Source organism: Micropterus salmoides, unplaced genomic scaffold, assembly GCF_014851395.1.
Source record: "Micropterus salmoides isolate LMB-PRFRI ecotype aquatic unplaced genomic scaffold, ASM1485139v1 Ms_hic_scaffold_8, whole genome shotgun sequence".
NCBI classification, from domain to species: domain Eukaryota; kingdom Metazoa; phylum Chordata; class Actinopteri; order Centrarchiformes; family Centrarchidae; genus Micropterus; species Micropterus salmoides.
In genome coordinates this window covers 6,140,310-6,153,648 of record NW_024044570.1, presented here as the reverse complement: position 1 = coordinate 6,153,648, position 13,339 = coordinate 6,140,310, and the positions used below count along the sequence as shown (strand labels likewise).

The window sequence follows — 13,339 nt, the reverse complement described above, 5'->3', positions numbered from 1 at the left end:
GCAAAGAGGAAACGACCAGGTGATAATAAGCAGGCTGAGAATTGGGCGTAGCAATCTGAACAGCACACTTTTAATTACAGGAAAACACCCTACAGGAATGTGTGAACAATGTCAGGAGGCTGTGGGGATTTTTAATAAACGTCGGTCGTTCAAGAACTGCCCCATAGTAGTTCACACGGTCGTTCAGAGAGGAAACTGACTGAGGGAATACGTTTTTCAGCTTTCCGGGTCGCGTTGGTTGCCGCAATCAGAAGGATAAACTTTACTTTTCAAAGGATCTCTGCATCAACGAGAGTGTGTTCGCTGCATTTTTCCCGTCAGGTGAATTCTCTGGTTTTTAACTTAAAACATAACCTAAATACAATATTTTCATTTTGCTCTCATATTCTTTGTGATTCGTAAAGTGTTATGTTAAACGTCGGTGTGTGTTGTCTTTCTGAGCAACATGTCTCTATCAACACATAATGTTTCATTTGCAACTCTAAACATCTAGGAAATTGATTTAAATATATATATATATATGTAGCGGCTTGACAGGTCTGATATCTAGGCTACTAGATTTTTGAAATAAAAATCCATTGAATAGTAAGATTTTCTTTTTTTATTTACATATATATTCTCTAGAACTCATCTGTCAACCCCTGCTGGATTGGGTTTGTGGATCAAGTCTGGTAAGTCACGATAATTTTGAACAAGTTCGCATTAATGTGCCAAATGAAGTCCTGGTATAAAAAGCATCAAACCAAATTTAAAGCAGTAGCTACACATGTTTACTCTAAATTATCTTTTGTGTTGTTAATCTAATCATATAGTTCTCTTTTGGACCTGCTGCCTCAAGCCATGGAGGTAACGATGGGCTACTCTGTGGGAGTGTAAAATACTTTGAGTGGTTGTCAGACTATAGGTGAAGCATGTAGGCAGTACAGTTCATTTCACCAGTAACTTAAATCTTCTTCTGTTTTTTTTTCTCTCAGCCGGACAGAAGCGGACAACAAGTTCAAGAAATGCTTAAGAGAGGAGAGATGTTATCAACCAAGGTACCGCACCTCATACCCCAAAGGTAAACTTCAAGAAATGAAATGTTGTTACTCAGTTATGTCAACTGGTCCCATGACAATGGACTATGTAGGTGTGACCAACCCTATGTAGGTTGGATTCTGCTGGGGGAACAAGCTGCACCAGACAACAAACAAGGCTCAGACCAGTACCGGTTATATTTAACCAAAGAATACAGTGTTTATTAAATTAAACAGGATAAAGGAGTTAAAAGTGATCTGTATAAAAAGGGCTCTAAAATATCTAAAACATTCAGTAATGGCCGTGGGCCATGCCTGAATCCATCCAAGTCCTCACAGTCACTGTCCTTAAATCATATCCTTCACGTCTACTGTGTTTGCTCCTCCTCTTTACGTGGCCAGCAGCAGCCTAAACCAACCCGGTCTCACTCCCAAGTCGTCACATATGGACGCTTGGTCAAGAGTCATAATCGTCAGTTTGTGACGCACTAGGGATCCCTTTGACGTCATAGTTCGACGTATTGAGGGAAGCCCTGTTGTGTCAGTTTTTGATGGTAAAGGCAAGTATGATATTTAAGAGAAAAGACGAAGTAAGGAGGTGATTGGGGTGGATAGAGGGCCAGAACCCGGACCTTGAAGCAGGAGAACAGGGTTTGTGTCCCGTGCGAAACAAAACATTAAGTGTTTTTATTTAGGCGAGTGAGGTAAATTGACATTAACGTTAGTTAACTTAAGTCTTAATTGACATACATAGCTATTTTAACCCAAACCCTGATCTTTTCCTAACCTTAACCAAGTAGTTTTGTTGCCTAAACCCAACCAAGTACTTTCTGTGCCTAAACCTAACGAAACTGCAACGTTTCACGACTTTAATTATGCGCGTTTCAACATGGCAATGTATCGAAACGTTACGTTTTATCTTGAAAGTGTAACCGGATATTGCATATTTATTGTTGCTAAGCGTTGCTAACTTGACTGTGGATCCCTAAACGTCAATAATTGATGCAAAGGGGCTACCCAAGTCTTTAAAAAGCAACGACAACGGGCCTTTTGACGAGTAGGGAGTGAGACTGTGTTGCCTAAACAAAATGGTCACAGCAGTCACAGAGTTACACACAGTCCACTCTCCACAGTAGTTCTCATTAAGCTCTCTCAATAATTTGTAAGAAATAAAACTAACATAGAAACTATGCATGCAGGAAAACAACTTAACCAATCACACATGCAAAACAAAACCCACACCAAACACAGATACACAATCAATCAATCTGCTTATAAAAGGAAAAAATTCCCACACCAGTGACCCATTCACTACTAACAACGGGGCTTGAGCTGCTCTACAACACACATACATACATACATACAGAAGACAAGGCATCAGTTATGGTGTTAAGCACCTCTTTCTTTAGTCACTTCAGCAAACCATCTGAAATCGAGACTCATCAGACCAGGCAACGTTTTTTCAGATCTTATTGTCCAATTTTGGTGAGCCTGTGTGAACTGTAGTTTCTGGTTTTAGCTCACAGGAGTGGCACCTAGAGTGGTCTTCTGCTGCTGTAGCCCGTCTGCTTCAATGTTGGACGTGTTGTGCGTTCAGAGATGGTATTCTGCATACCTCGTTGTAACGAGTGGTTGTTTGAGTTACTGTTGCCTTTTCCTTCATCTTGAACCAGTCTGCTCATTCTCCTCTGACACCAACAAGGCATTTTCGTCCACACGACTGCCGCTCACTGGATATTTTCTCTTTTTCGGACCATTCTCTGTAAACCCTAGAGATGGTTGTGCGTTTAATTCCCAGTAGATCAGCAGTTTCTGAAATACTCGGACCTGCACGTCTGTCACTAACAAGCACGCCACGTTCAAAGTCACAAAAATCCCATTTCGTCCTTATTCTGATGCTCGGTTTGAACTTCAGCAAGTGTCTTGACCATGTCTACATGCCTAAATACATTGAGTTGCTGCCATGTGACTTGCTGTTTAGCTATTTGTGTTAAGAAGTAATTGAACAGGTGAACCTAATAAAGTGGCCGGTGAGTATATTTTGTTTGGTACTTCCAAACCCATAAAAAACTCCTTTTGAAAAATAAATCCGGTTAGGGTTAAGCAAAGATCATGGAGTGGGTTAAAATTACTACTTCCTTTTAGGGCAGAGGTTAAAGTTAAACTTTTTGGTGACTCATCCATCCAGCCCGACCCCCTCCCTACGCAGACTTTAGATAAACCCGGCGTCTTCGTCACCTAACACACTACCACAGAGTTCAATTCATTCAGTCAGTTGGCAGCTTACAGTTGCAGCGTATGGGGAACATTGCAGCTGAAAGGTTAAATGACAAATTGTTTAGCACAAGATTTTTTTCATGTGGATTAAACTAAGTTCCCCCTTTTTCATTATCCAGGGAAGAGGACCAGCAGCAGGAGGATCAACGCTTTGGCCTGAAGAATAACAATTTCCCAAACTTTTATTTTGATCATTTTCATAACCAAAATTTAAACCCTACTGCAATTCCAAAGTCGTTTTTGAGCCCAGTTAAAAATGCCAGTAATTTACCTTCACTGACATCAAGAACAGAAATTATGTCATTAAAAGACAATTTCATGAAGCTAATAACTTGTGATAAAAAGCAACTTTTTAAGCAAATAATGACATTATTTTCAAATGTAAACAATGAATTGGTTATTAGACATGGAGACATGGAGTTTTGGAACAAAACAATGACCACAATAAACATAAAGGGGGACAAACAATTTGCATATGCTGTTGTTGAAATGAAAAATGGTACATCTAACCTTTTTCGTGCAGTTTGTCCATATTATCGAGACAAGAAGAGCAAAAATTCTGCTTCTCCTTCCACTGAAGTTACATCACACAGTGAGGAAATTTTAATGAGACAAATTGATGAATTTCTACCAAACAATGGAACAAATGTTCAGAGTATTTTAATTTATACTCTCAACAGTCCATGTTTGAAGAGAAAAAAACATATTAAGCCATGTATGTTTAAACTTTTAGAGATGGCTGATCAGTGGCTCAGTAAATATGGATTTTTTACTTATGTGGCATTCACAAAGTTTTGGGGACTAACGGGTCCAAATTATTTTGTAGATCTCGAGTACTCTGACATCTCAAGTCCCAGCAGCTGTTTTTATCCCTATGTAGAAACATGCAAGAAAATTCCTTTCAAATTGAACACTGACTATTTCAAAAAAAAATTTTTTTTTGAAATCTACCAGACAATCTCTACTGTTAAGGACACACAACAAAGAAAAAAACTAAATGGGGATATTAAATCATGTCTCGACAAATTTAAGAAACTGGCAGAAAATTCAGTTAATCTGACAAAAGACCAACATGTGGCCTGTGCAGTGAAAATTATTTCATCACTTGCATTTCACCCACTGGTCCATGACACAATTATTGATATTCTGACAAAGAACTGGAATGAAATTGTTAACTATAGTTCAATTTTACCTATTATTGAACAAATTACCACAGATTTTAACACTGCGGTAGTTCATCTGTTTCTAAAGGACCTTAACTCAACTTTGGGGAACAGGAGCCCTTTACGGCCTTATCAGGTCCCCAGAGCGGAGTGAGTATATGTTGAATTGATCAAATATTAAAGGTTAATCACTATTATATATTATTACAAAATATATATAATGTGTTAAATATATTTTAAATATCTACAAAAGTTAGACTTTCACTTTCTGTAGATATTTGGATCACAATGTTATAAATATATTATTACAAAATATATATAATGTGTTAAATATATTTAAATATCTACAAAAGTTAGACTTTCACTTTCTGTAGATATTTGGATCACAATGTTATAAATATTATTACAAAATATTCTTGTAATAATCTTTTTAAAATATCTACAAAAGTTAGACCTTCACTTTTTGTAGTTACACAGAAGTTTGTGGTCTCTCTAGTTAAATGTTGAAACTGTGAATTAGTAACAGATATTAGTTTGGTTTTATTGAAAATCTTTCTGAATAAAAAGATTTAGAAAATGTTGACAATCTTAACTTCGGGTATCACTTGTAATTAGGCTCTAATTACTGTTGTAACTCAAGTATATTTTGTCTTGATCTTTGTTGACTGTTTCGCCCTGAGCTCATTGTAATAAAAACCTTACATGATTTCAGTGTGCTTTGTTCTGTTATTGAATTGGTGTGTTAAAATACTCATGTGCTTGCTGTAGCTGCCAAAACAAAATGAAAAATATGCACAAATAAGTATAACCTAAGGATAAAGTATGATTATTATTAGACTTCTCTCTGTGTCCCTATGAGGTTTGTGCAGAAGTCTCCTATCTGCGTATCAACTGCATGAAAACCGGGAGAATTGAATTGCTATTCATCTCACCCTAACTAGAGGAAACATGTTTTGCCACGACAGCTCCCTCATCATCAAAAAATGTATCTGCCTGTGGTTCAACCGTCAACTCTGGTGTTTTAAAGGCATGTGTGGACATAAACAGGACATGTTAGTGGTCCGGGTATCTGTGGATATTCTGTAATTCCCAGACCGACTCTCTTCATTCTTTGTTCGTTGAATTGGTTTTTCGTTGTTTGATTCTGAAACCAAAAACGATTACTTCGTTTTTCGTTTTGAAACAAAAAACAGATAAACGGTATTTTTGTTTTAGAATTACAAACGAATTACGGATTATCCAGAGATACCCAGACCCAATTAGCCACCCTGTTTTCCGTTATGAGTTTAAATAAAAATAGATGTCTGTTTTGTTGTTTACCATTTTTCCATTTTGGTTTTAAAACAGAAAAACAACTTGTTTTTTTGTGGTTTTCAAAGGAAATTATAAAATTAAAATATAATACAAAAGAACAATTCATTTCATCTACGTCTCTGCATGAGGTTGGATGCACTTTCTCTCAGAGGTTGATAAAATAAATTAATTGTAATTGATGTGTTATCCAATAGCCTAATTTTAATAGACTACAAGTAATATTCCTACTGGTTGAAATGGTATAAAATTTCTGGTTAAATAATTTTACAGTAGGCTATTATATATTCTGGGAGTTTTGTGGAAAAGGAATTAAAGGCCTGTCCCAAATATAGGCAAATAATAAAATATATATATGTACATACAGTTGTGCTAATAGGTTTGCATAGCCTGGCATAATTTTTTAATTTTGGCATTAATTTTGAAAATATGACTCGTCATGCAAAATAACTGTCGGGATCCAAAGAAGAACCCACAGGTAACGTCAGGAGAAATACAGGCTGCTCTGGAAAAAGATGGTGTGGTTGTTGCAAGGACCACAATGCGACGGTACTTGAAACGAAAATGAGCTGCACGGTCGAGTTGCCAGAAAGAAGCCTTTACTGCGCCAATGTCTCGTTTTTTATTTTTTATTTATTTTTACTTTTTTTACGTTTTCTACATTCAACAAAATTTGCAGTCGTGTTTCACAAAAAAACTGGACGGAAACTCTGGGATTAAATGTCAAGTAAAACAAAAGCATATTTACCTTGAGGGCAAAACGCTGCCATCCACATGGGCGTTGATACACCTCTCCTCCTCTGTAATAAGTCTCGGTGTCTTTCAAATTGGTGAAATCATAGTCGAATCCTGGATGAAAGAATTCATCTTCGTTGATGAAGTGATTTCTTTCGAATACTCTTTCAATATCCACGTGGTTCTCTGGGGCAGAGTCTGTGTCCGGTCCATCGCCTTGCAAGATGCTTCGGAGCTGGACAAAGTGGGATCTTGACACCGGACTGTAATGGAAGGGGAGGAAATGATATTTGAAAGCACATTAGTCTCTTCTTGCAGTCAGTCACATCTGAATTATATCTACACAGCTGTTCACAACTCATTCTGTAAAGATTTACAAACTATAAAACCGCAGTGTGTAACGGTTTCAGAAATCTCTTCTCCGTGCACAGATTGTATCAAAATATCTCATCGCCAATAATTACCAGGTTTCATCTCCCTTCAAGACTGAATGGATGAAATTTTTGATGTGCAGGTGCTCCCCCCCTTGCATCGATGCTTCGTTTAATCCATGTAACTATACAGAACATTGTTTCGCAAGGACATTTGTTACTGTCGCGCTTACGCTGTAAACAGGACGTGATTATGATGCAGCTGTTTGAAAAGTGGAGGAAGAGAGAGAAAACAGCGAGGGACAATGAAGAAAGTGTGCAAAGTATGGGATTATTTCAAGCTAAAGAAAAAAAACCAACTCTGTAATGTCCGTCCACCTCCAAACAAAATTTATGTCGCCTCAGCAACTGCACGACGGTACCTGACCAGACAGAAGCCGGTGTTCTGCCAGCGGACCACAGACAAGGTAACAGTAACAGCAACTTCAACATTTAACTGAAGTCATGAATGATTGTTGAGTTGAAGCCAAAGTAAGTCGCAGTCCTCAGCTGAAGATGTCCACACGTGTGTTTGTTGTTCTCCTTTTTGGGCTGCGAGTTTTAACCTCACAGTCATGAGTTGAGTCTGGGAACTGCACCTTTTAACTCACCTCCAGCTCTCTCTGCAGCTCAGACAATCCCTGCTACCTGCGTGTGCTGATCCATCCTTTCACCCAGATTCTTTGATCTTCTTGGTCAGTGCAGATTCAACCAACTGTGAAAGGAGTAGAAGACAAGACAGTATTCACTAAAATAAATAATCATGAACAACTTACAGTAAATACACCTACAGAAATAGCTACCAATCAAAAAACTGTGCAAAGGAGGCTCTCACAATAAATCTCATCCAGGATCATTCGAGCCACAAGCTGAAACTTACTGTGCTGACTTGGTTATGACATCAAGCAGTGGCCTGGTGGACTGGGAAGAGCTGGAAGAGGTTGTCCCCTTGGACTCTAAGTGTAGTTCAGGAGAGAGAGAGAGAGAGGAGCGAAGAAATAAACACAATTTGTTGGTTTTTCACAACTAAAGTGTAACTGGGTCTTAGTCATAATCCATGGACTATTGTGAAAGAAATGGGAATCAGGTTTACCTTTGTCAGATCTGATAGTAAACACACCAGCGTTGGGTTGCTGTGCTACTTCTTCAGAGACGTCTGCATCCACATTAGTTCCCATCTCATCATAAACTCAAGCTGAAGGTTTTACATCAAAGGGCTGATCAGTACGGTGAACTGTTTCGTAACATCTCAGACCGGTCTGTGGAAGCGCAGAGGAGGATTGACACCATCGGGGCGCAGTCTGGTGAGCTGCTGAGAGTAACCACTGGCCTGACAATGAAATTAGAAGAAATGTCGAAATTACTACATGAACTGGATGCACGTATGACGCTGAGGATGAGAGCGATTGGAGGACACTGATCCGGATAAATGTTATTTATATGTTAACGACTTGCAGCTGGCCTTACTATCTTCTCCTGCGCACTGGTTTATCTCTCCTCAAGGACAAGGCCAATGAACTGAACTTTTTTTTTAACAACCTAGTCAGTCTGAAGAACCTATGAACCTAAACTCTGATGCCTCTGCTGCCAGCTGGGATGGAGAACTCTATGAAAGTGTAGGGAAAAAACACAAACTGAGTCATCCCACATGAAATGCTCAATATAACCAAAGGGTATACCCCGAAACACACTCAGTGATACCTTTTGACCATGATACTAATCACTAGTCGGAACAAATCAGTGGTAAAAACATGATATTGCCATATAACTCACTTTGTGTGGGAATCACTGAATAAACTATTAAATATATCACTATGTGAAAGAAACTGGGGTCTGTAACAAAACAAACATGACTTCTTAAATCTCAAGAACAAGATTTGTAGGCCAGAGCATCTCATGATGCAGTTTTTTTGACACATTTCACCTTTTTCCAAAACATAAAAGGGTGGTGACCGCAACATGAACCGAACCGTGGATCTAAAATCAAAGTCTGAACTGAACCTGGATTTGGTGTATTGTTACACTGTGTGTGTGTGTGTGTGTGTGTGTGGTGTGTGTGTGTGTGTGTGTGTGAGACACAATTACTGCTCTCTGATATACTGACTTCAAACCAGCCTTCAAAACCGCAGCCTGCAACACTTCATTAGTCTGTCAATATTAACTGCAAGCACTATCTCTGGCTTTAAATTAAATATGTCTGAGCCTTTGACCATTTTGCGTGTTCAGCCATCCTAGCAACCAACAGACAAATAAGAGATGAAGCGAACAAGGGCGTGAGGAAGGCCTGAACGATGGGAGGAAAATCTGCAATAAAATAGTTATATATTCAGATGATGATATCGCTTACCATAAATATAAAAAAATATTGAAGTGTGCATATTGGCTGCCTGGTTGTTTTTTAATTCAATATAGGGTTTGTGTTGAATATTCTAAATACAACTAAATGCTGTTTATAGAGCAGCAAAATGAATGTTAACAACAGCAAAGTCAATATAAAGCCAACATCTGACACGACAGCACGGAGTGATGTATACAAAGAATGAAGAGATCAGTCTGTTTCAGTGTTTCCTCCTGTTATCTCTGCAGTCATTTAACCTTACTGCCACTGTGACAGTTTAACTGGTGGAAATTAACTGGTGATGATGTGTCACAGGCATGAGTTTTAGGATCCACTGACTGCAAACATCCCGAAAACTTTATCTACGTAATTGTCATGTAGATATCTTTGCAATCGTTACCAACATTATCTTGCCAGTCAACATTTGTATCATGTATTGTTATTTATCTGACGTCGAGTTGATGTGAGAACAGTTTGTCATGGTGCAGGAGCAGCTGGCTCGTTTCAACCAGTTTACAACAGTGTGGCAAGTTGTAAGCTACAGGGCAAACTAAGCTAAACAGTTAGACTAATGTTACACACAGACAGCCTTTAATTTAGCTTGTTTGTAACATTTGGCTAACTTTAATTGCCATGCTAACGTTAGCTGTTAGCTTGTAAGGTTAACACAGAAGATGAGAGAGCAGATTAAAATAACGCTTTCTGCACACAGGTTGGTTGGTAAAGTAATATAATTTTAGTCTCGAAGGTTTTATTGCACATACTTACACTAACGAGCGCAGCAGTGGGAAACTGGTGTAGTTTAGATCTCCCTTTAGATCTCCCTTCCTAACATGGTGCGATTTAATGTTATGCTCTGAAATTTTCAGGTTTTGAGAAACTGAACCTGATCCTATAGAAAGCTAAAGTCATTAAGTAGCTTCCACAATTCTTCTTTGCAGTCGAAACGCTGCTCAGCTCCAGTGCCCCGTCCACGAGAAGGATGTACGGCCTAAAGTGGAATGTGTTCACCACCTGGTGCAGAGAACAGGCGGTGGACCCAGTTACTTGCTCGGTAATTGTGATACTGGAGTTCCTCCAGCACCGTTTCTCCACTGGCCTCTCACCATCCACGCTCAAAGTATATGTGGCTGCCATTGCAGGGCCCTCAGGGAGGCTTCTGCTGGTCGTGCGCTTCCTCCGTGGAGCCCGGAGGATCAGACCCGTGACTCGTTCCAGGGTTCCCACCTGGGACCTGGCAGTGGTTCTCGAAGCGCTGGCTGAGGCCCCCTTCGAACCCCTGGAGTCGGCTGAGGCCAAGCACCTGACCCTTAAGATGACCTTTCTCCTCGCTATCACCTCTCTGAGGAGGGTGGGGGATCTCCAGGCACTTTCGGTGTCTCCCCGATGCCTGGAGTTTGCCCCGGGGAGGGTCAGGGCCATCCTGCACCCTTGTCCAGGTTATGTCCCTAAGGTTCATCCCCCACCTCATGTGATGGCGGAGGACGGGAGACTTCATCTGCTCTGCCCTGTCAGAGCACTGAGTATGTACACTCTGAGGTCTTCCCGGTGGAGGAAAGCAGAACAGTTGCTGGTGTGTTTCTGGGCTCCCCGCTTCTAAACTCACCATCAGCAACTGGATCGTTCAGACTATTTCCCTGGCCTATCAGGTGCGCAGTTTGCCTTCACCTATGGCTGTAAGGGCGAACTCTACTTGAGGCATGGCGGCTTCTAGGGCCCTCCTCGCAGGGGCGTCACTCCAGGATTTGTGTGATGCGGCTGGCTGGGCCACCCCTCACACTTTTATCTGGTTTTACAGTCTGGACCTGCATTCTGCACCCGGCACCCGTGCGCTCCTCCTAGTCGTGCCGTCAGGTTCTGCACACTGGGGGCAGGCGGGGTTTCGGTGCGGCCTAAGTGGGTATCTCGTTCCCATAGTGTCGTCACTGACGCAGTTCGAGTTCCCTCGAAGGGGAACGTCTCGGGTTACGTATGTAGCCCTTGTTCCCTGAGAAGGGGAACGAGACTGCGTCGGTCCGCCACACCTCACCCCGCCTGGAGTGCCTCGCTTCATAGAAAGGGCTAATGTGTCCTATGTGCCGGCGTGCTTATATACCCCCTCCGGTTACGCCGTCACACACTATCGTTCTAGTAACACCAATAGGATTGGAGTAGTTTCATTCATAGTTCAGCCCTGCCACGCCCAGGGGCGTTCCCATAGTGTCGTCACCGCAGTGTCTCGTCCCCTTCTCGGGGAGCAATGGTTACATATGTAACCCGAGACGTTTTGTTGAGGTGACATGAAGCAATGACATTAATTGTTATGAAGATGTGCATTCAACCATATGTGTGTGCGTTTACAAGATTTGTAAAACCTACCCATGATATCTTCAACAATGGATTGGAGGGGAAAGTTAAATCAAATTCAAGCATAACTTTAATTTAATAATGTCTTCAGTCATTGTAAATGTGACACTAATCTTGCTCTGTGTCTGCTGGATGTGTAAGTGGGCGACAATCACCATGACAACTTTACACAGTGATAATATGTCAATGCTGTTTTTACAGCTTTTTCAATATTCTTCGATATTGATTCGTTCATAGTGCCAAGAATCACATCACAAGAAGTTCTACTGAGTTGTTTAGTATCAGCAAAAGTGCCACAAATTCGAAATTAGAAGAAGAGAGAAGATCTTTTTTCTCAGGAGACCAAATCCAAACTAAAAGAATGTTTCAGCAGGTTTTCTGCTCATGTTCAAAACTTTTGCACAATCTCTCCCACATATCTGAGTTCCCTGATATTTGAAGAATAATATTTTTAGATACAATACAAAAACTTAATATTACGCTGAGCACACCTAAATTTCATCTAAGCACCCCTAAAAAAAAAATTATACAAATATTTACTGTTTTGTCCAAGTTAGATTTTGGAGAAGCAAGAGAAGGGACAACCAATTAGCCTACAGTTTCATATGTCTTTCTTAGATTAAACGGGTTTAATGTCCCTAAATACTGACATTTTTCAGTTTCTAATGTTTTACTGAATGATCCGATTTTTACTGAATTTTACTTTCAATATTGAGGGGGGGATACGAACGGCCCCTCCCAACTTGGACTGATCATCGTTTTTGCTGAATTCTGATTGGCAGAGGAGTTTACTTTCCATCTGGGGCGAGTTTAATCCAAAAACCTTTACACCGGTTTGCTACGTTTTGTCTGGGCTGAACTCAGCCGAGCCCAGGGTTGTGACAAGTGCAACAGAGATGGTAAATATAGCAAAAAGAAGAAGGAGGAAAAAGAAATGTGTGGTGCCGAAAAATAAGAATTAAGAAGAAAAAGCTTTCGGCACAGAGGAGGCTGATGCGCCAACTGTCAACTGTCACACTCTTACACTCCAATTTAATAATAATCTGGATCAAGCAACCACGTTCTTAACGAACTCCAGCACAGAGAGAGGAACAAGAAATATTAACACATTATAAACGCAGCAGTTTGGCAGGTCTGGACGCAGAATGGGACACATCAGGTTCGGATTCTGCAGACAGAGAACACACATGAGCACATCGGGTTCAATCCAAGTGTATGAATGTTAGTTTCTGTTTGAGCACTTGGGCTCAGTGGGAATGGTGAATGCAGATGTCGTGTAAAAGCGCTTTGAGTGGTTGAAAGTCGAAAGGTGCTATACAAATACGGAGCATTTACAACACATGGCCAAATGTTTTCTTAAAAATTCTCCAATGAAAACTGTCCTTTGGTTTAGTGAGAAAATAAATGTTTTAAACTCTTTAAGGAGAATCACAGGGCTTGGTTTATATCTGTTTCAACAGTGTCCACAAAACCACTATTGATATGTCAATGTGTTTAAACCCACACTTAGACTGTTTTTGGTATTTGGAATGGTTGTCCAATATGTGTGCCCTCTCTCTCTCTCTGTGTGTCTGGACCTTTGTCATCCAGGAGACTCTTTCCATTTGAGTGGATTTTGTTTATTTAACTGTTATCTATATTTGTTTGCACAGAATCTGTTGGTTCTTTTAGCTTGGTTTTTCATTTTTATATTGCTCCACCTCTTCTTCTGGTTTTGAGCCACTTAATAAAGTAACAGGAGGT

The 13,339-nt window shown here is 40.2% G+C and overlaps 1 protein-coding gene across 1 annotated transcript in view; it reads left to right on the top strand.

Moving 5' to 3' along the window:
• LOC119893363 overlaps positions 1-13,339 on the top strand; it is a 13,999-nt gene continuing 660 nt past the window's right edge. Inside the window, exons 1-4 of the mRNA XM_038705476.1 lie at positions 1-321; positions 625-671; positions 975-1,060; positions 3,413-4,592. Coding sequence (XP_038561404.1) covers positions 1,005-1,060; positions 3,413-4,592 — 1,236 coding nt within the window. The 5' untranslated portion in view covers positions 1-321; positions 625-671; positions 975-1,004. The remainder of the gene's footprint in view (positions 322-624; positions 672-974; positions 1,061-3,412; positions 4,593-13,339) is intronic.